This window comes from Quercus suber, unplaced genomic scaffold (genome assembly GCF_002906115.3).
Source record: "Quercus suber isolate HL8 unplaced genomic scaffold, Cork oak 2.0 scaffold_907, whole genome shotgun sequence".
NCBI classification, from domain to species: domain Eukaryota; kingdom Viridiplantae; phylum Streptophyta; class Magnoliopsida; order Fagales; family Fagaceae; genus Quercus; species Quercus suber.
Genome location: NW_027070331.1, coordinates 62,056 through 82,846, shown reverse-complemented (window position 1 = coordinate 82,846; position 20,791 = coordinate 62,056). Strand labels below are relative to the sequence as shown.

General features: G+C 33.3%; 2 protein-coding genes and 1 long non-coding RNA gene across 5 annotated transcripts; 1 reads left to right on the top strand and 2 right to left on the bottom strand.

Moving 5' to 3' along the window:
- LOC112026383 (ATP-dependent (S)-NAD(P)H-hydrate dehydratase) lies at positions 1-5,400 on the bottom strand. Of its 3 annotated transcripts, none has more exons than XM_024059061.2 (12): positions 5,273-5,400; positions 4,210-4,509; positions 3,691-3,767; positions 3,413-3,522; positions 3,205-3,319; positions 2,862-2,924; positions 2,574-2,737; positions 2,285-2,346; positions 1,016-1,082; positions 561-626; positions 319-447; positions 1-242 (listed from the first exon to the last, which is right to left on the bottom strand). In XM_024059061.2, the coding sequence occupies exons 2-12, from the start codon at positions 4,463-4,465 to the stop codon at positions 215-217; spliced, it is 1,137 nt and encodes a 378-aa protein (XP_023914829.1). In that variant the 5' UTR covers positions 4,466-4,509; positions 5,273-5,400; the 3' UTR covers positions 1-214. The 3 variants fall into 3 exon arrangements, with proteins under 3 accessions (XP_023914829.1, XP_023914830.1, XP_023914831.1); XM_024059062.2 differs by having other exon boundaries at positions 4,210-4,435; positions 5,273-5,398; XM_024059063.2 differs by having other exon boundaries at positions 4,210-4,418; positions 5,273-5,368.
- Positions 5,401-11,360: 5,960 nt separating this feature from the next.
- Positions 11,361-14,545, top strand: LOC112026377 (uncharacterized). Its single transcript, XR_010626892.1, has 2 exons — positions 11,361-11,834; positions 13,571-14,545. It is a non-coding gene; the product is annotated as an uncharacterized LOC112026377 (long non-coding RNA).
- A 3,120-nt stretch (positions 14,546-17,665) lies between these two features.
- Positions 17,666-18,947, bottom strand: LOC136065266 (DNA ligase 4-like). Its single transcript, XM_065768229.1, has 3 exons — positions 18,229-18,947; positions 18,005-18,104; positions 17,666-17,924 (listed from the first exon to the last, which is right to left on the bottom strand). The coding sequence occupies exons 1-3, from the start codon at positions 18,305-18,307 to the stop codon at positions 17,786-17,788; spliced, it is 318 nt and encodes a 105-aa protein (XP_065624301.1). The 5' UTR covers positions 18,308-18,947; the 3' UTR covers positions 17,666-17,785.
- Positions 18,948-20,791: the final 1,844 nt, after the last annotated feature.

Here is a 20,791-nt window from a genome sequence, read left to right as displayed (position 1 = left end):
TATCAACCAAAAGAAAAACCAACCCTTCTTAATATGTAAATCTTCTTTACAGTAAATACTTATTGAATTTACAAGAGAAAGAAGAAGGACAAAAGTGGGGGAAGAGCAAGACACGTCTTACAAGATTAGGACAGGAAGAAACAGAAAATAGGTTCAACCCAGCAATGTCTCTCCTGGGGCCACCGTTGTGACCCTGCACTATGAAGCAGCAGCATCAAATGGCGGGACAAATATCCTCCAAACTGCCAAAAAAAAGTTTTAAAGCTGAGACTCAACTCTTGTTTTACACTTGAAAATCATTCTCAAAGGAGCCAATACCTTTTCCCCAAGAACTCGATGATATCGCTGGTGAGTGTAGACCTTTTCTTATTCTGAAAAGCAAGTGATGCAGCCTTCCTCATTAAAGCAGACCCAGCAATGCACCCCAATACTGTTGGATTAATTTTGCTGAAACATAACAAATAAGGAAACAACCAATTTCAACAAGGGCAATACCACATGGAATAGAAAATTAAGAACCATTAAGCAACAATGTAGTAATAGATAAATTAACTACAAACCTGATAGGCAAATCCCCTTCTGCAGCTGAAAGACGTTGACGAGCCCATGATAAAAAAACTGCAACACTGGAACCCACAAAAAGGAAATATATGTTACTAAAATCTCAGGGATCTAGAAAATAAAAGCATTGAAACCTCTCAAATTTTGAGTTCTAGATACAGATGCATCAGCTTGTATCATTCACCACCTCAGGCTACATTTTAATTTTCTTTCCCTCATTTCTTTACAAGATCCAAATGGAGGATTCAGAAAGGGCATAAGGTTACCAGGTAAGACGTACAAGAAAAGGAAAAATATTGAGTAATAAAGATAAATAAACTCAACAAAAGTAAAAATAAGCCACCTGAAGTACTCAATTCAACCACTCCTTAATCACAAAATCAGAAACTATGTAACCATCAGCTAAAATATTTTTACTAGTAGGATAAGTGTTAAAAATCATAGAGTCACTTGCCTTCCAGAAAGTATATCACCCTGGCCACCACAGCGTCGAGGAGAACCATAGATGCTTACTGATTTAACTGCACAAAGCAACAGTCACTATTATTAAACCAAGTTCCAGAATCCACAATTTTAATAATAAAAGGATAGTAGCAATGCCTCAAAACCAAACATAGTCCACAAAGATGTCAGATTAGTTCAATTTGTTCAGTACAAAGAGTGTGTCAACGGCCAAACCATGTGACTCACAAATTACTCGAATATCAAGATAAATCTAAATACATAGAAGCATGAACATTGATGAAATATTTGTTAAAAAATATTCTCCAAAAGATATTTAAGAACACCAAAATTACCTAGCACGGAGAGTCCTCATGGCTTGCCCTTTTTTTCCCTATTATTTTAGTTTCTTTTATTAGATTTCCTCACATTGTACCCCTTTCTTTCCTCCCCCCCCCCCCCCCCCCCCAAAAAAAAAAGTGCTAGGTTATTTCAGGCTGGGTCCTCTTGCTTTTACTAGGCACTTTTTATTTCCCCTTTTGCCACCAGTAGAAAAATGGGATTGAATACATGACTGAATTGAATAGAGAAAAATAAAAGATTGGCCTTCCGACTTAAATTAGGGTTTCTTAGTTTTAGTTTTATTCAAATTAGGTTTCTTCTTTTTTGTATTTTTCTTCTCTAACTGGTGATTGGTTATGGGCTGGTGACAACTGAGAAAACTAAATACATATACATACATATTCAAAGACCCCTGATACAAGTCCCAAGACACTTTCAAGTTTCAACAACGTAAAAGACTAAGTAACTGGATTTCAGGTCAATTTCACAGGGAAGTTAATCCAAGGTACTCAGTGGTTGTCCTTGAGTAGACCAATTTGACTGATTGGCTAAGCTCACATTTTCAAAATTGAAATATAATAGGAGTGTTGATGATGGGAAGCTATCTAGATTATGAGCTCAATGTTGCTGATATTTGATAATTAGAAGCACCATAATCATTCAGTCCATAAATTGAAAACCAGACTGTATGGGCTGAAGCTGCCTTATCCTACATTGCAAGGGCTCAATGTTTCCTACTGTCATGCTACTGTGTCACATCAAATGCACTGCCTCCGTTGACCATATATGCGTCCCAAAGGATGAAAGCACATTTCAAACCCAAGGTAGTATGACATACATCCATAAAAGAAGAACCACGTAAAATTTAAGCATAAAGTTTGCAGATTGATATATAAATATAACGAAAATACATTATTACAAAAATCATCCAATTCACTACCTGTCTCACCATCACTAATGAGGTCAGATTTTCCTTTCCGTAGGATGGTTACGCTGCCAATCCTGACCAAGAAGGCACAAAATTCATTTAATTTTCTAAGAATAGTGAACTCAGTCAGAGGAAAAGATAATATACCAACACCAATATAATTTTAAGTTTATATGTATTGCCCCAGAGAGAGGTACTTAAGAAAGTGAAAGTATTTAGTGTGGAGCATAGATAAGTTCAGCATCAAGAAAACATTCCTAATTCCTCCACAGCAATAGAGAAACTTGAAAGATAACTTTACCCTTTGGCAAGAGAGAGTAATTGCTCATGAGCGTCATGATCATCAACTTTACAATTCAGCACTTTCTCAACAAGGCGCTTATATTCATTTATGTTTGGGGTAAGGACAGCTAAGGGATAACCACTAACAAGATCAAGACTGTCTGTAACAAGGAAAAGTCCATCCTGGAAAAATTACATAATGTCAGCTGAAAGGCCAACCCAGATACCATATTGTAAAGGATACATGAAGATAGATTATCAATTACAAATCTGAACCCAATCATGCACACAATTGTAGATTACATACCCCATCTATGACAATTGGGACATTCGACTGTCTTGCATGCTTCATGATTTCACGAACACAGTCCTAAACATGATATTTGAGAAAATATCTTAGGATGACATTTTACAGAACGCACTGTATGCTAAATACAGAATGGAAAGTACAACTGAATGCAAAGTAAAAGTAAAAAATTCCCATGGCAACTGTGTGCAACATTGTATAAGAATACAAATGTAGCACACACTGAATTAAAATGAGACTTTGGTAACAATATCAATATCATAGGTAAAGGCTGTGAACTGCATAGCTTAAATTAATCTCTTCAATTAAACTTGAGATTCAATAAACTACATAAAAAACACACCAAAAGAAATGGGTCCCTTCCAAGTCCTGGACCAACAACAAGACAGTCAAATCTTTCCATCCACTTATTGACCTCAGCAAGAACCTTGCCTGATATGGATGGTTTGTCTTCATCCCTGAAAACATTCTTCTAAGAAATTCAGGATCTCACTCGATAATAAAGATTGCAGACAGAAAGGGATAAGCCAATTAACCCAAAAAAAAGTCACCTAACGCTGTAGGATTCTTCTAAAATGGGGTGCACAATCAACTCAGGACTATAGCTTTTTATGACTGAAGCGGCATCTTTTGTACAGAAAACATGAGACAAATCTGCCCCCTGAAAGCAAAGAAGATAACTAAGTCCATTCAAACTGGTAGGCTATAAATAAATGAAAGCAACAAAGCACTTTCAAGAAATAAAACGAAAAAAGAAAAAAAAATCAATAAGCTATATGCTGAAATTGAAAAAAGCCAGAAAGAAAGAAAAATGAGTTAGAGCACTAACAATTTTTAAAGCTGAAATAGCTGCAAAATAGGGAGCACCTGTGTATTCACGACACCCGCCAATAACAGCTATCTTCCCTGATAGGACACATAGAGCGATTAAAACATAAAATGAAATTACTCATTATCTTATACAACCACAAAAAGAACAGGACTAACAAATCACATTGGGTAAAGTAAACAACACAAGGAGAAGCCTTCATTCCTTTTAGATATTGCCTCTATTATAAAACATTAACAACAATATTCATCATATTTAAAATTAAATAAACCTTTGGGAATTACAAAAATCAGTATAATTCAAACACAGTTAAGTATGTTGTGGCAAACTGTGCCACAATAGCACAGTAGATTCTTAAAATTCTTTACCACAGTTATATGTAACTGGAGTTATCAATAATCAATACCAATAAAACAAATTTACGTTACCATAGAGCAATTACAGATAACCCTAACCATTAGCTGTAGAATTAAAAACAAAAAAGAAGAAGAATGAAAGAAAGCTAGTTGGCAAGCTCACCTGCCTGGCCTTTATGTTTACTAGGATCAAGGTTTGGAGTAATAGCCCTCAAAATGTTCTCAGAATCGGCTTCAAAGGTAGTCCCACTCATTGCCTTAGTTTGTTGCATTCTTTTCAGGTGGTTTTGATTGGTATAGCCCCCAAGAGTTCTTATCAGGAACTGCTGTCTTCTGAAAACAGCCGAGGATGCCAACATACAATGTTTTGCGCTGCCCAATAAGGCGAACTGAGAGTTCATGCCATGTTTAACAAACATGAGCAAACAACACACTTTCTTCAACTGACCCGAAAAGAAATACTCTGAAATTTAAAGAAGTTTGAGGATTACTCAAACCCTCAACATCAGCAAGTCCACAACTAACTATTATGCTGCCATCAAAAACTTACGCAATACAGCAGAAACCAAAAAATAAAGTTTGAATTTTCTTTTTCATTTATAATTACTTTTCACTACTTGGATGAGGTTTATCAATTTAGATATGTTAGAACAAATTAGAATCCAATACAACAGAAACCCAGAAAAGGGTTTTCACTAATTGAAATTTCTTTTTCATTTTTAATTACTTTTCACTACTTGGATGAAGTTTAACAATTTAGACATGTGAGAACAAATTAAAATCCAAAGCAAGCATTGACCATGGAATTGGAAATGTGTTGAAAAGGTAACTAAATTCATAATGCAGAAAGAGAATTGAACTAAACTTAGAATAATGCAGAAAGGGAAAAGATTGAAGAATTTAGAAAAAAGGAAAAAAAGAAGAAGAAGATAAAATCATTACCCAGTTTGTGATTGAATTCCCATTACCAATTTCTGACTTTTATGAGCTAAAAGCATCAAATATGTAATTGAAAAAACATGGGCCAAACGATAACTAAGTAACTAACATATACACATGAAACAAAAAATGGGCATGAATTGAAGTTGGCATATAACAAATGTATATATTAAGAGTTCAATTCTGATGAAGAATTCACCTAGTATTTAAGCTGAAACAGGTTATAAAAATGGAATCTTTATGAAAACTAAAACTGCAAAACGAGAATTTGATGGAATTGTACGAACCTGCGCAGAGACGCAAAGATGAAGAAGAGTCTTCACCGCTTTCAGAGCCCACTGGAAATGGAGAGAGGTTTCTCAACCAAAAAAACAAAAGAAGAAGAAGAGAGAAGTGATAGCAACGTTAGTTACTATGGGCTGATCATGGGCCTGATTTTAGGCCCAAATAGGCCACGTAAATCCTTATATGCAAACATGTGACCCATAAATGTGTTGTGTCTTTTTTTTCTTTTCACATTTTCTTGGACACCTTATGAAATGGTTTTCAAAGCCATTTTCACGGCAACGCATGAAGTTTATATTTTATAGTGCTTTAGAGCATCAATATCAGTGGAGCTAAAAATAATATGTTATTTTGACATATAAAAAAATTATTTTATTTATTGTAATACATTATTTTACAATTCATCTACATCATATTTCTTACTTTTAACGCATCATTAAAATAACCTAAAATAAAATCAACATTTTATTAAAAAAGAAAAAAAAAACCTTAGCCACAAAATGTAGAACGCATTTAAAAAAAAAAACAACCACAAATGAGAGACATGACATATGAGAGGAGAGAAAAAAAAAGAAAAGAAATGGTAAAAAAATAATAGCACGTGGTGTTATTATATTACCATCATGATGATAGTGCTCTTGTAGCAGTGTATTTGGGCCTAAAATCACATGGAGAGAGAAGGATTCAAGAGGCCTATTTGTGCCTAAAATCAGGCCCATGATCAGCCCATAGTAACTAACGTAGCTATCACTTCTCTTCTCTGTATTTTTTTCTTTCAGTAACCTTCTCTCTCCTTATATGCAAACATGTGAGCCCATAAATGTGTTATGTCTTAAGTTTAAAGATCTAGGTTTCAATCCAGTCTCGGGTTTTGGTCCATGGATCGGACTGGGCTTAGGTATCTATAAATTTTAATATTTTTTATTGTTTTCTTATGTCTGTGTTGTTGTAAGCTATATGGAAACTTGGACACCTTATGAAATGGTTTTCAACGCCATTTTCACGGCAATGTATGAATTATATATTTTTTAGTGCTTTAGAGCATCAACATCAATGGTGTTAAAATAATATGTTATTTTGATATATAAAAAAGTTATTTTATTTATTGTAACACACTATTTTATGATTCACCTACATCACATCTCTTACTTTTAACACATCATCATTAAAATAACCTAAAATAATATCAACCTTTAAAAAAAACAAAAAAAAACAAAAAAAAAAAAAAAATTAACCTAAAATAATATCAACCTTTAAAAAAAAAAAAAAAAAAAAAAAAAAAAAAAAAAACTTAGCCACACAAAGTAGAACACATGTTAAAAAAGAAAAGAAAAAAAACAAAATTCAGCCACAAAATAAGGGACATGACATATGAGAGAAGAGAAAAAAATGGCAAACATACCAAGTTAATCCTTCCATAGCCTTGCCAATATCATTATTGCTTATATAACGGCAATTTCGAAACTATAATTTTTTTTTTCTTTTTTTCTTTTTTTTCATGACAATGTGGTTAAAAGATTTGTTTAGCGGGTGTTGATACCCATTTTCGCGACACATTTCGTACAAGCCCGATTCAAATAAGCCCGACTTCTTTGTGGACTCAATTCATGTATTATATTATATTTTATTATTTTAAGCATGGCCCAAGCCCATGCAACTTATTGGGGAAATTGAGAAAGTGTGGTTTGGAGGGTATGGGTCTGTTCCTTTCGGACCTTTTGCATGAGCCTAGCCTATGCGTGCTACCAAGTGGGCAAGGGACACTGGTAGCACCTCAAGCTCATGGAGGAGGTCTTGTATCTAAAATTTCCACCCCAAAACAACTTTTATGCTCTGTGTGACTGTGGCCTAAAGTTTCTGCCCAAACCATTTTTTTTCCTTTAAATATAGTTGGCTCTCATTAGCCAACTCCATCTGCTAGCCCTCACTTAGATGACCTTTCCAATGGTCTGAAATTTTTGACCAAAGGCAACCTATTAAAGAAAACCCACTTTATTTCCAAAATCATGCTAAAAGCATACCAAACTCTTCCCTAAACAAAAGCAACCCAAGCCAAAACACCAAAATAGTATCATAGGGGATAAAAGCCTCTTCCACTACTCAAAAACCAGTCACTTAGAGCACCTTAAGTTCAATACAAAAAGCCCTAATCAAATTCAAAATGAGGCAACCACGTTATACCTAGAGACTGGAAACTTCAAAGCAAAAACCCATTCAGCTAGTCAATAATCTTACAATTCCGAAGCTTGGGGGTGGAAATATGGGTATAGAGGAACCTTCCCTCTCTTCCTCACGACCTCCCTCAATTTCCTCTTTTGTGTGACTGTGGGTTGAAGTTTCATACCTGTTGAGCCACGTTATATTCATATACCTAAAACTTCAGAGCAAAACCCCATTCAGCCAGTCAACAATCTCATAATTCCGAAGTTTGGGGGTGAAAATATGGGTACAGGAAACCTTCCCTCTCTTCCTTACAACCTCTCTCAATTCCCTCTTCTGTGTGACTACGGGTTGAAGTTTTAGACCTGTTATATTTTTATGGTTTTCTGCACTTTTGTTTTAAGCATTTTGATTTTCTCTTGTCAAAGCACCATTAGCCTTTTGTTCATTATACATTTGGAATTTTGGGCTTGATTCTCCACAATAAACACCTCTAAAAAACCTAAGGGGAGATTTGGGTCATTCTCGCATTTTTGGCCCTTGTCGCAAAAACGTCCCCGGCAGCAGGAAACATTTGTTGTACACAAACTGTTTTACATACAATTTAGAAAACAAATTGAAACCATGACTTCAAGTCATGGTTTCTGTTGTTTTTTTTTGGGATTGTGTAGTTCTGCTATTCCTCTATATTCCCCTATGTTCCTCGTAACTCAACAATGGCTCAACCCCTCCGTTTTGAGATCCCGCAAATAGTTTTATTTATTTTTTCCCCCTAAGCCCTCATTTGAGAGGAGAAAATAGAATGGAATGGAATGGAAAAGAATGAAGAGAATAATTTAAAATATTATTTCATTCCTTTGTTTGGGAGTTTAATGGAAGGAATGGAAAGTTTATTCCCTTATTTAGGAGTTTAAGTGGGAGGGAATGGAATGGGTAGGAGGAAACACTCATTCCTCTCTATTTCCTTAAAATCTTAAATTTTCATTCTTCTCGAAATTGGGAGCGGTTGGAGGGAATGAAATTAGAATTAATGAATTTTTTACTAAGCCCTCGTTTGGGAGGAAGGAATGTAATGGAATGGAAATGAATGAAAAAAATAATTTTAGAATATTTTTCCCTTCCATTGTTGAGGAGTTTTAATGGAGGGAATGAAAAAATTATTCACTTATTTAAGAGTTTAAGTGAGAGGGAATTGAATTGATAGGATGAAACACTTATTCCTCTCTATTCCCTTAAAATCTCAAATTTTTATTCTTCCCGAAATTGGGAAAAATGGGAGGGAATGAAATTATATTTAATGAATTTTTATTAAAACTTTCAAAATACCCCTATATATTAAGCACTCTATTTTAAAATAGGAGTCTAATAGTAATATTGTAATGAAATGATTCCATTCTGTTCCCTTTATATTACTCCAAAATAAAATTATTTACATTCCATTCATTTGTATTCATTTCCACTCTTTTATTTTAAAACATTTAAATAAAGTTACTTAATTCCATTCTATTTATTTATTTTCCATTATTTTTCCTTACATAAATATATTCTATTCCATTTCATTCCCTTATGAACTCCCAAACGAAGTCTTAAGGGGTTGTAATAAGTTTGTGGAAGACTCGACCAATGATCATAATAACACCTATTTGCTAAGGAACTAATGATTAAGGATAGGAGATGAGAGAACCATAGACGTAAGACGTTTAGACATAATTTAATAGTAACATCAACGGGTAAATGTTAGAGAGTCAATTTCATATTTATGATAATTTCAATTTTAAACTTAAAGAAACTGATAAGAATCCAGCTATCTTTTTAATATAATAATAAGAGTCATGTTAACGGTGTTCTTAAGATAATTATTAATAAATCATATTAGAAAAGTTTTGATATCATATTCGTGAAAAATATAAAAAGTAGTTAAAAAAATTAATTATTTTATAATTTTCTCATAAAATATTTTTAAAAATTGTTCTTAAATCAATGTCCTTAGACCATTCATTAACATTTTCCTAATAATAATATGCAAAATAGAAAAATGATAACAAAAATCTGGGTTGCACAAATCATTTGCATTAAATTATGTGTAATGATTAATGACTTCCACTGGACACATCAGTTGCATTAGATTATGATGGGTCGCATGAATCATACATCATACCAAAACATTTAAAATGTTGCGACTTTCATGGCTACCTCAAAATAAGGATGGAATCTTTCCTTGCGTGAACGCTGCATTTCATGACTTGGTGAACCTTTATTTTTGTTTAATTGTTATGTTTATTTATTTTTATTTTTTTATCAGAAGGTATGTCAATGTTATGGGTTTGAAGATGAATGCAAATTTTCTGTATTATTTTTTGTATTTTATTTTATATTCCATTAATCATAACTTGTTATATATTTGTTTAACTTCCCTTTTAAAATAGTCAATGTTTAAAATGGAAAAAAATAAATACATGACAAATTGTAATTAGTGAAACATAAAATAAAATACAAAAAGATGATTAAAAAAAAAAATACAAAAAGTAGTATAGAGTAGTTAATATATATATATATATATATATATTTTTTTTTTTAGTTTTTAAGATAATTTAATTTATCTTTTTTTAATAAAAAATTTAGATAATTTAATTCAACTAAAATTATAATACTTAATTTTTTGAAAATTAAAAATTTTACTCCAGTTAGAATTCAAATTATCTTATTAATTGTTTGAATAGGAAAAACTCTTTATCTAAGTTTTAATAAATTACAAATTCTATTCCAACTAAAACAAAAATTATTGCCAAAAATTTAATATTTATTTTAATTTATCATCAATCATAATTTATTTATTTATAATTCATTAGTTATAATGGATAAAGAGATTTAAACCTTGATTCATCATCAATCATAATTTATTTATTTATTTTGTTTTTTAATATAATAGAATTTGCACACTACATAATACAAATTTTCATTACGTCAAGTGACTCAATGTATATATGTAGGGGTGTTCACTAAACTGCATAAACCGCAAAAATTGCACCAAAACCACCTACAAAATTGCATAACTGCACCGCATGTGGTGCAGTGCGGTTTGCGGTTTTATAATAAGAAAACTGCACAAACCATACCCTCTCTATATATTAATATATTTATTTATTTTAATATTAAATATATTATTAATAGTTTAATAACCCTAATTTTCAAAAAAAAAAAAGTTTGATAACCCTAGCAAGTGTTAACTAGGAAAGTTAGCCCAAAATAAAGAAAAACTAACTCAATAGTTTAAAATTTGACGCAAACCAAAGGAAAACTTAGTTTTGACTGGGTAGGAAAAGTCCAAAATTTGAAAAATATACAGACTTTAAACCGTATCTTATACATCACACCGCATATGTGACTATAAAAATGAGTTGCAGTGTGGTTATGATTTTGGCTAAACTCTAAACCACGCCGCATCGTACAGCACTACACATGTAACCACATAAATAAGGTGTGGTGCAATTATAGTTTTAGCTAATCGCAAAGTGTGATACTAAAAATTGTCAAAAAAAAAAAATAGTAGTGACATGAAAAATTGTGGAAGTTTCAAAGATTTCAATTATTTATATATATATATATATATTTACATAGATAAATATAATATCAAAGAAAAGTAATACAATATATAGTGTAATGTGTAATGTGTTAATTTTCATAAAAGGTAATTTAAATAATTTTAATTGATAATAACTTAATAAGTAATATTTTTCTTCCTATCAAAAAAAATATATTTTTCTTGTTTGATGAAATAAGGATATAAGAATAATTTTATACAAATTATATTTTCCATATTCTCTAATCAAATTAAAAAATATTCTATCCAACTAAATAGGGTGAATCCAATGGGCCAAAACTAAAATCTTTTCTATATTTTTATTTTTCTATTTTTCTATCATTTCACCATTTTTTATTTTCCTAATTTTTCATTCTTCTAACCAAAAACAACTCTAAAATTACTACAAGTCGTTTCGATTTCCCTTGGTAATCCTCTCACTGCAGTTCACTACCACCAAGTCGCGAGAAAGAGAATGAGGCAGAGCTAGAGAGAGAGAGAGACAGATACAGCGAGACAGAGAAGATGAAGCAAACGACAAAGTTGAACGTGATTAGGTCAGGGATAGTGGTGATAGGAGCCTTAGCCTTTGGATACCTAAACTTCCAACTTGGGTTCAAACCCTTTCTTGAACAAGCTCAAGAAACCCTCCAAAAATCTGACTCTGACCCCTCCCAACAAAACTAAACCACAATCTTAGCTTTCTTTTGCATTTCTTTCTTTTCCTTTTTTTGAAAAATAAAATTGGGGTTCTTTTTCTTATACTCTGTGTTGCTCTGAGCTACAGTCTGTTTGGATTAAGATACAAGTAGAGAAAAAAAAAGGTATGGTTCATTAACCCATTATTACTCTCTTATTTCTAAGTGGGTTTTGGTATTCTATCTATTTGTTTGTTGTATATATCAACAAGATTGAATTTTGTGCTTAACACACAAATTCCAGAATTGGGTCGAGGTTAAAATTTGGATTGAAATGTAGGGTGCCCAAAGAGAAGAAGATAGGACTGTTTTTAAGCCACTATCATTTGAATTAATTGATTGAGATTTTTAAAATATGGAAACTTGGACACATTATGAAATAATTTTCAATGCGATGTTGACTGCAATGCATATACTTCTTTCAATCTATTTGTTGGTTATATATATTTATATATATCAACAAGATTGAATTTTGTGCTTAACACACAGATTCTAGAATTGGGTCCTTTTGAAAAGAGGTTAAAATTTAGATAGAAATGTAGGGTGCCCAAAAAACGAAGATAGGACTTTGTTTAAGCAACTATCATTTGAATTACTTGATTGAGGGTTTAAAAATATGGAAAGTTGGACACATTTTGAAATGATTTTCAAAGCCATGTTGACTGCAATGCATGAACTATATTCAATCTATTTGTTGGTTATATATATCAAGAAGAGTGAATTTTGTGCTTAACTCACAAATTCCAGAATTGGGTCCTTTTCAATTGAGGTTAAAATCTAGATAGAAATGTTGGGTGCCAAAAAAAGAAAAAAGATAGGACTTTGTTTAAGCCACTCTCATTGATTACCTAATGGTAATGGAGGTTTTTAAAAAGATGGAAACTTGGCCACCTTATTGTGAAATGATTTGAAAAGCCACGTTGATTGCAATGCATGAACTTTATAGTGCTTTGTACTTTAGCAATGTGAACCCACTTAATTTCCCAGTGAAGTAAACTTACCAAGTCGGTCCTTCCATAGCCTTGCTAATATAATTATTGCTTATATAGCAAAATTTGACAAAGCCATGTGGTGCTCTGCTATATCACTATAACAGCAAGGTTACAGAAGGACTAACTCGATACATTTACCATTTTTTGAGAGCTAAAAGAGAGCTTTTTAGGGCATGATCATAAACTACTTAGCCCATCAGGGGTGAATGCCTTTGGATTATCTGGCAACTGGTTTTGGCAGTAGGGACATTTGCCCGTAGGATTTACTGGCTAGAGATGAATCCAAAGGGATCTTCTTTAGAAAGGTTCCCTATGTTATTAAAGAAAGAAAAAAAAAAAAAAGGAGGAAACATGCAAATTTTAGGGACTAAACTAGAATCTGACCTAAATTTTAAGGACAAATCGTATATTTTTAACTTTCGTTTCCTTTTCCCTTCTATTTAATATTGATGACATTGGTTTGGATAGTTGTTCTTGTTCAAACTCTGACTTCTGTATTATGCATGGGTTTTTTTCTTAATTTAGTGCTACATTTTGGCTTAATTATGATCTTTTTCATATCTTTTGTTGCTAAACATGCAATGCTCACATGAACACCTGACATTTTTTCACTCTGTTTGCATCATAGTAAACAGAATTGTAGCAGTTTCTTCAAAACCCATTTCATTGATTTGTACTTTCTGGATAAAGTTTAATGTTTGAGCTCAATGAATGATGACAACCACAAAGTTTCTGTTGGTTTGTAATGTTTGTCACTTAGGATGCTATTTGTGTAATTGGAGGTTATTTGGTGGGGGAAAATGACTAACAAAGTAAGATAAATGTTACGTTTAGTATGGTGATGTAATTGTAATGAAATCTATGTGTTAGATGGATTGGCAAGATAATTTGGAAGATGAAAATTGGGTCTCGAATTGGGATCGGAGGAGACGAATGGCTGTGGCTCAAGTTCTTTGTTATGTGACATATGCAATGTATATGCGTCATGTATATTATGATAGGCACCTTGTTGATCAGTCTGCAACATCTTTGAACAATAAAAAACAAAAGGCTCCAAGGGATGATGTGTGTACAAGAGAGTTTGAAGGTATAAGGGACGCAATTAAAGATGTTGCAGAAGCAATCAGGGAGGGAAATGATATTATAAAGAGAGGTCAATCTCTTGTTTACTCGGAGGAAGAAGTTTTTGCAGAGTTGGTAAACATGGGTTGTGACAAGAACTTACGGTACAAGGCCTACACTTTCCTGACTCAAGATGCTGCAAGAGTTAGGGCATTCTTTGGTTGCCCAACTGATGAGCGCAAGGATTTTTTGCTACAGATGATGTTCTCTCCCCAGGATCCTTGATGAGCTTGTGTTATGGTTGATGGGACAAGTTGGAATTTCTGTGTGATGTTATATGGTTGTTTAATTTTTGGATGGTTGGGTCTCAGTTTTCTTCTTCTTGGGTTGGGGAGAGGTGGGGAGTGGAGTGGAGATGAGATGACTTTGAATGTTATGGTTTGGAATGGTTGATTTGGGTTTCATTCCATTTGCTTTTCTTTTTGATCTTCAACAATGACTATGGAACTCAGTTTAGTCTTAACATGGTTGTGGCTTTGAAACTCAATGCATAGGCACCCCCCAACCACACAACACACCCCCCCCCCCCCCCCCCCCCCCTCTCTCTCTCTGGGGTGGGGACAGAAATTGTTGCTTATTGTTTTACCTGTCCATTAAAAATTGTCAATGTCATAAAATGTTCTTTTTTTATGTAATCTAACATTTCTAGAAATGCTTCATGTCAGTGAAGACAATTTCAAGTTGCATTATTTGTGCTTTCTGCCATTGTTGATACTGTCCACAGAATCTCCTCATTTTACTTATTATTGGGTGTATTGTCATTATGTTTAACTAAATAGGTTTATTAATTCACTAAACTGCTATCCGTGTGCCATGTTTGTTCAATTTTGATCGAGGACCAACATCTAGCACAAATGCTAATTAGAGAATTATTGTTGTTTCTTCTACATGATTCTCAGTCGTGATGATGAACTTGCACATGCCAGTTGCATGTATTGTTGAGTTTGGCATGTAATTTGAAGATATTATTGGTAAGGTCTAAATGCACCTAGCTTTGTGGATGAGATACTTATTCAGGTTTCCTGGAGTTATCTATTTGAGAAGTCAAAGAGGTACTTGTCAGTTGGCGTTTGCAGTGGTTACTTATGGTTGATTTGTTATCTTTGACCATTAATACAAAGAACAAAATTGACCGGTGCTTAAATCTTGAAATGGTCACTGTGAACAACATGCAAGTAACCTTGTCAACTTGCATACTAAATGACACAGGCGGTGCAATTGTGTGGCACATGGAAATTCCTTTCAATCTACTCCAAAGTCTTGATGGAAATTTATGAGTAAAAAAATGATTGTCCTAAAGTTATAGAATAAGGGAAATATTTTTGACACTGTCCACAGAATCTCCTCATTTTATTTATTATTGGGTGTATTGTCATTATGTTTAACTAAATAGGTTTATTAATTCGCTAAACTGCTATCCGTGTGCCATGTTTGTTCAATTTTGATCGAGGACCAACATCTAGCACAAATGCTGATTATAGAATTATTGTTGTTTCTTCTACATGATTCTCAGTCGTGATGATGAACTTGCACATGCCAGTTGCATGTATTGTTGAGTTTGGCATATAATTTGAAGATATTATTGGTAAGGTCTAAATGCACCTAGCTTTGTGGATGAGATACTTATTCAGGTTTCCTGGAGTTATCTATTTGAGAAGTCAAAGAGGTACTTGTCAGTTGGCGTTTGCAGTGGTTACTTATGGTTGATTTGTTATCTTTGACCATTAATACAAAGAACAAAATTGACCGGTGCTTAAATCTTGAAATGGTCACTGTGAACAACATGCATGTAACCTTGTCAACTTGCATACTAAATGACACAGGCGGTGCAATTGTGTGGCACATGGAAATTCCTTTCAATCTACTTCAAAGTCTTGATGGAAATTTATGAGTAAAAAAATGATTGTCTTAAAGTTATAGAATAAGGGAAATATTTTTGACAGTGTCCACAGAATCTCCTCATTTTATTTATTATTGGGTGTATTGTCATTATGTTTAACTAAATAGGTTTATTAATTCGCTAAACTGCTATCCGTGTGCCATGTTGGTTCAATTTTGATCGAGGACCAACATCTAGCACAAATGCTGATTATAGAATTATTGTTGTTTCTTCTACATGATTCTCAGTCGTGATGATGAACTTGTACATCCCAGTTGCATGTATTGTTGAGTTTGGCATATAATTTGAAGATATTATTGGTAAGGTCTAAATGCACCTAGCTTTGTGGATGAGATACTTATTCAGGTTTCCTGGAGTCATCTATTTGAGAAGTCAAAGAGGTACTTGTCAATTAGCGTTTGCAGTGGTTACTTATGGTTGATTTGTTATCTTTGGCAATTAATACAAAGAACAAAATTGACCGGTGCTTAAATCATGAAATGGTCGCTGTGAACAACATGCATGTAACCTTGTCAACTTGCTAAATGCACCTAGCTTTGTGGATGAGATACTTATTCAGGTTTTCTGGAGTTATCAATTTGAGAAGTCAAGGAGGTACTTGCCAATTGGCGTTTGCAGTGGTTACTTATGGTTGATTTGTTATCTTTGGCAATTAATACAAAGAACAAAATTGACCGGTGCTTAAATCACGAAATGGTCGCTGTTGACAACATGAATGTAACCTTATCAACTTGCATCCTAAATGACACAGGCAGTGCAATTGTGTGGCACGTGGAAGTTCCTTACAATATACTTCGAAAGTCTTGATGGAAATTTATGAGTAAAAAAATGATTGTGTCTTAAAGTTATGGAATAAGGGAAATATTTTTGAATGATCTGTTTTTGGTTCTTTCAACAATATTTCATGTGAAAAGATTTGACACAGAACCATAACAGCTCTGGCTATAGCCATTTCCATTGTCATCAGGATTGTCAATGTCATTTTCATATAATTTGCTTTCTATATGTAAAATAACCTTTCAAGAACTGCTTCATATAAGTAAAGAAAACTTCCTGTTGCACTATTAGCACTTTCTGCGATTACTGGTACTGTCCACAGAAGTTCCTGATTTTGCTACTTTTGGGTTTATTGTTACTCAGTTTACAAGCATCTTGTTTCACTAAACTGTTGTTTTAGTTATGATTCAGGACAAACATATGACGTGTAGAGCATCAATAATTACGTCATATATCGAATATATGCACCCTCCTTCTTACAATGCGAATATCCGATGCTTAGAGCACAGATGCTAATTAATGGTCTCTTGTTACTTGTTTCTACATGATTCTAAGCTGTGATGAATGACTTGCTCAAACCAGTTGTATGTGTTATCGATTATTTTATATCATTTTGAAGATATTTGTGGTAGCATCATGAGACACGTATTCATGTTATCTAATCACACTAGACAAGTCAAAAATGAGAGGCAATTGCCAAATTGGCAGTTTGCAATGATCTCTGACGGATCATTGGCCATTTTTGTTGAATAATACAAAGAAAAAATTGACTATGGTGTCTTCCTCGATCTCGCTAAACAGTCGCTATAGAAGACATGTGACCTTATCAGCTTGCATAATAAACGACACATGCAGTGTAAGTATGGCCCATAAAAGTTCCCTTGTAAGTCATAAAGGAAAATTATGAGCCCAAAACAAGATTCTGGCTTGTAGCATGGAAATCAGGAAATACTATTGAACACTTTTTTTTTTTAAAGCAATTTTTGTTGAGAATATTCACAAAGTCTATTGTAACTTGTATCTCAACAATGGTTAACAATGGTTAAATGCCTATTTTCATGACACCACACCATCCCCCCCCCCCCCNAAAGTTTCCATAAATGGTATAGTCTCTCTATAGCACAAAATATTATTAAATTTTGTTAATTAGCGTAAAAGGGCTTTTTGTAATCTATTTTATTTTATGTTAGTTATATATAAAGAGTGCAGCCACCTCACTTAGGCTGCAGACTCTAATTCTCCCAATCACATAAATCACACTAATTACCCTAATCACAATAACAAATTTAAAGTAGAAAACTTAAGCTCCTATGCAGATATACCTGTTTGATGTCTGCAAGATCAAGATCCTGGTAGTAAGAGTCAGAAAATTCATCAATTTCTTCTTGTAACTTCTTTGATGAATTGGAAAGGAAGAGGAAGTGCCTTCAACAGAAAACAGCCAAATGAACTTTACTAGTATAAAAGGTTGTCTGTAAGTTTATAGATTACAAAGCATGACTAACTTTGGCTGTAAATGAAGGAGCTTCTTCTGGGAGCAACAATCCAATATCCAAGAGTAATTAATAATATCTCCATGACGTTTCGCCGCCTGATACTTAATCCCTGCCAGATTTTCTTATTCATCATATATTCCAGCCAGTAATAGATATGCATTTGTGAATGCATATGTGCACCTGTGTGAGTGAGTGGTTGTGCATGCATGAGTTTCAAAGCGAGAGAAGAATACCCTTGCTATCAGCTGCAACACAATGGGTAACTGAGTTGTTCAAATTCATTGAGAAAGTCCCTCCATTCTCAGCAACCATTTTGTGGAATGAATCAAGAGAATGGGTTGGTGGGACATTAACAAAGTCTACATGTCAAGGAAAGATTAGCACAGCTTTGAAATAATTTAACAACTTCTAACATAAAAAGAACCATTAAGATTAAAATCCCATTTTAAATGCAATCAAATTGTCTCCATCATTAAACAGATAAGACATGCAACATGATATAAAAAAGAATGCATTGTCTAAATGTATTGCATTACATCCTCTCTCACCTGTTTCTTTTTTCTATGCCAAGGGAAACTAGTATCAAAATATAATATGGAGCATGACAGTATCAACAGTATATACACGCAATTGTGCTATGAAGTATATAAATAATATGGTTTATGTGTGTTAGCAGATTCTGTGAGGAGGTCAGAATTGAGACAGTCCAATGGATTGCAGAAACTGGTTCAATGACAAGAATTGTGTCTTCCCTACATGTTTCTAAGCCTCAAACCCTTAGTGAAAGGCAATGCATATATCTCCACCAACTGGAGTAAGGAATGCAAGGTGAGCAGAGATATAGGAATACCACCAGGGCAGGCCTTGAGGAACAAACACTAAGGGCCTTGCCCCTATCTCAACAGGGGCTTGCAGACAAGTAAATTCAAAATTCCTTTACTTTTTTCAAACCCTAAATCCCCCCCCCCCCCCCCCCCCCCACCACAAAAAAAAAAAAAAAGAAGAAAAAGAGAGACACCATCAGTTCGTAAAAAACTATACTTAAACATGATCATAACAACACCTGCTTGCTAAAAAACCAATGTTTGACGAGCTTAGATAGGAGATGGCAGAACTATAAACATTTTTCTCACTTGAGTTCAGTCATAACTTAACCTCTAACATAATTAGAACCCAATCAATATATATAAAAGCAGAGACTATATGCGGGAGTGCATGAGGTCTTGCCAAGTGGCACTCTAATTTTGCTTTGTGCATTTTTTTTTTCTTTTTACCTCTTTCATTAAGTATTTTACTATTATCCAAAAGTTCATATTAACTTATTTTACTGTTAGCTTATTAATGTCTCATTAATTTACTAAACTTACACCACACCTTTCTCTATTCTTCATGTCTTTTAGTACACCCACCATTTTAGTATTTTAAAAAAAGCAAAAAAAAAAAAATTAAGGACTAATAATAATAACTAACCAGATAAGGCCTTGAAGAAAGATAGAGAGACACAAAAATGTTGTGGATTGTTATATAAAATGCACTGTTTCACTATACATTACCAAATAAAAAAATCTAAGACTGACAAAACATTTGAAAGAGAGAGAAAGAGGAATCTAAGGGGTCACCACCTTTGTTATACAGGCCACCTACTACTATCAAGACACCGAAACCCTGCGGGTTTTTTTTTTTCCCTTTTTCTTTTTAAAATTAAGGGCTTAAATATGATTTAGGTTTACAAATATGAACATTAACATGAGCATGAACATGAAGGTAGATTTCTATTCATTTCTTGAAGAAAAAAATATACTTACAAAAAAATTCCAAACTTTATTAGGTAAAGAAGAATCGAGTTATAGATAGCAAAATCAACAAACCAAAAATTTTAGGAGCCTAAGAGGAGCCATTACTCATTTGAAACAACCCAAAATACTCAAGGACTAAAAAAAAAAAAAAAAAACCATCCACTCCACACATCCATCGCAACTGCTTTAGCTCAAGGAAACATAATATATATATATATATATATATATTAGAAATAATTACAGTATCTATGCTAACCCCACAACTTAAACCTTTTCTCCTTGACTCCCACAATTTGAACATTTTCTCCCTTAAACCCTAGACACTTTGTGTATGGGGAAGTGCCAATTCAGTTACATGCCCTCGACATATATATATATATATATCTCATTTAATAAATATAGAACTTCCCTTTAAAAAAAATTTAATATGTTTATCTAATTAAGGAAATCCTAATGGGTAATTCACTTGAGCATATGTGAAAAAGGCATATACATACCATAAATGGCAAAGGAGAAAGAAAAAAGTTGCTAATCCCTTTTAATATAGTTAATTGCTTGGCCTTATTACTCGCCCAAACAACATACTGCTTATTCATTCCACAACCACAAATGACAATGCAGCATTGGCCATCGGTATTGCTAATCTGAAAGTATAGATTTCTTTAATAGCTCTACCTTCGTTTCTTTTGGCTAATATGTCTTTACTAATCAAATATTAACCACAAAAATCATATAAAAATCACCAAATTAGAGTTTAAAGTTTAATAATTTTTAAAAGAAATGTAGGCACAATTGCACAAAATTCCAATGTGACTAAGTTATACTCAGGAATATTGGACCCTTTTTCCTTTGTATAAATAGGGGGGTCCCAATGGATGAGGAGGCTAACAATTTTCTCTCCAAACATTTATATGTAGGAACATAAAGTTTTCCATCGTAGACTTTTCACTGCTTAAAGAACATGACTTGCCAACTATCAGCTATAGTTTTTTAGTACTAC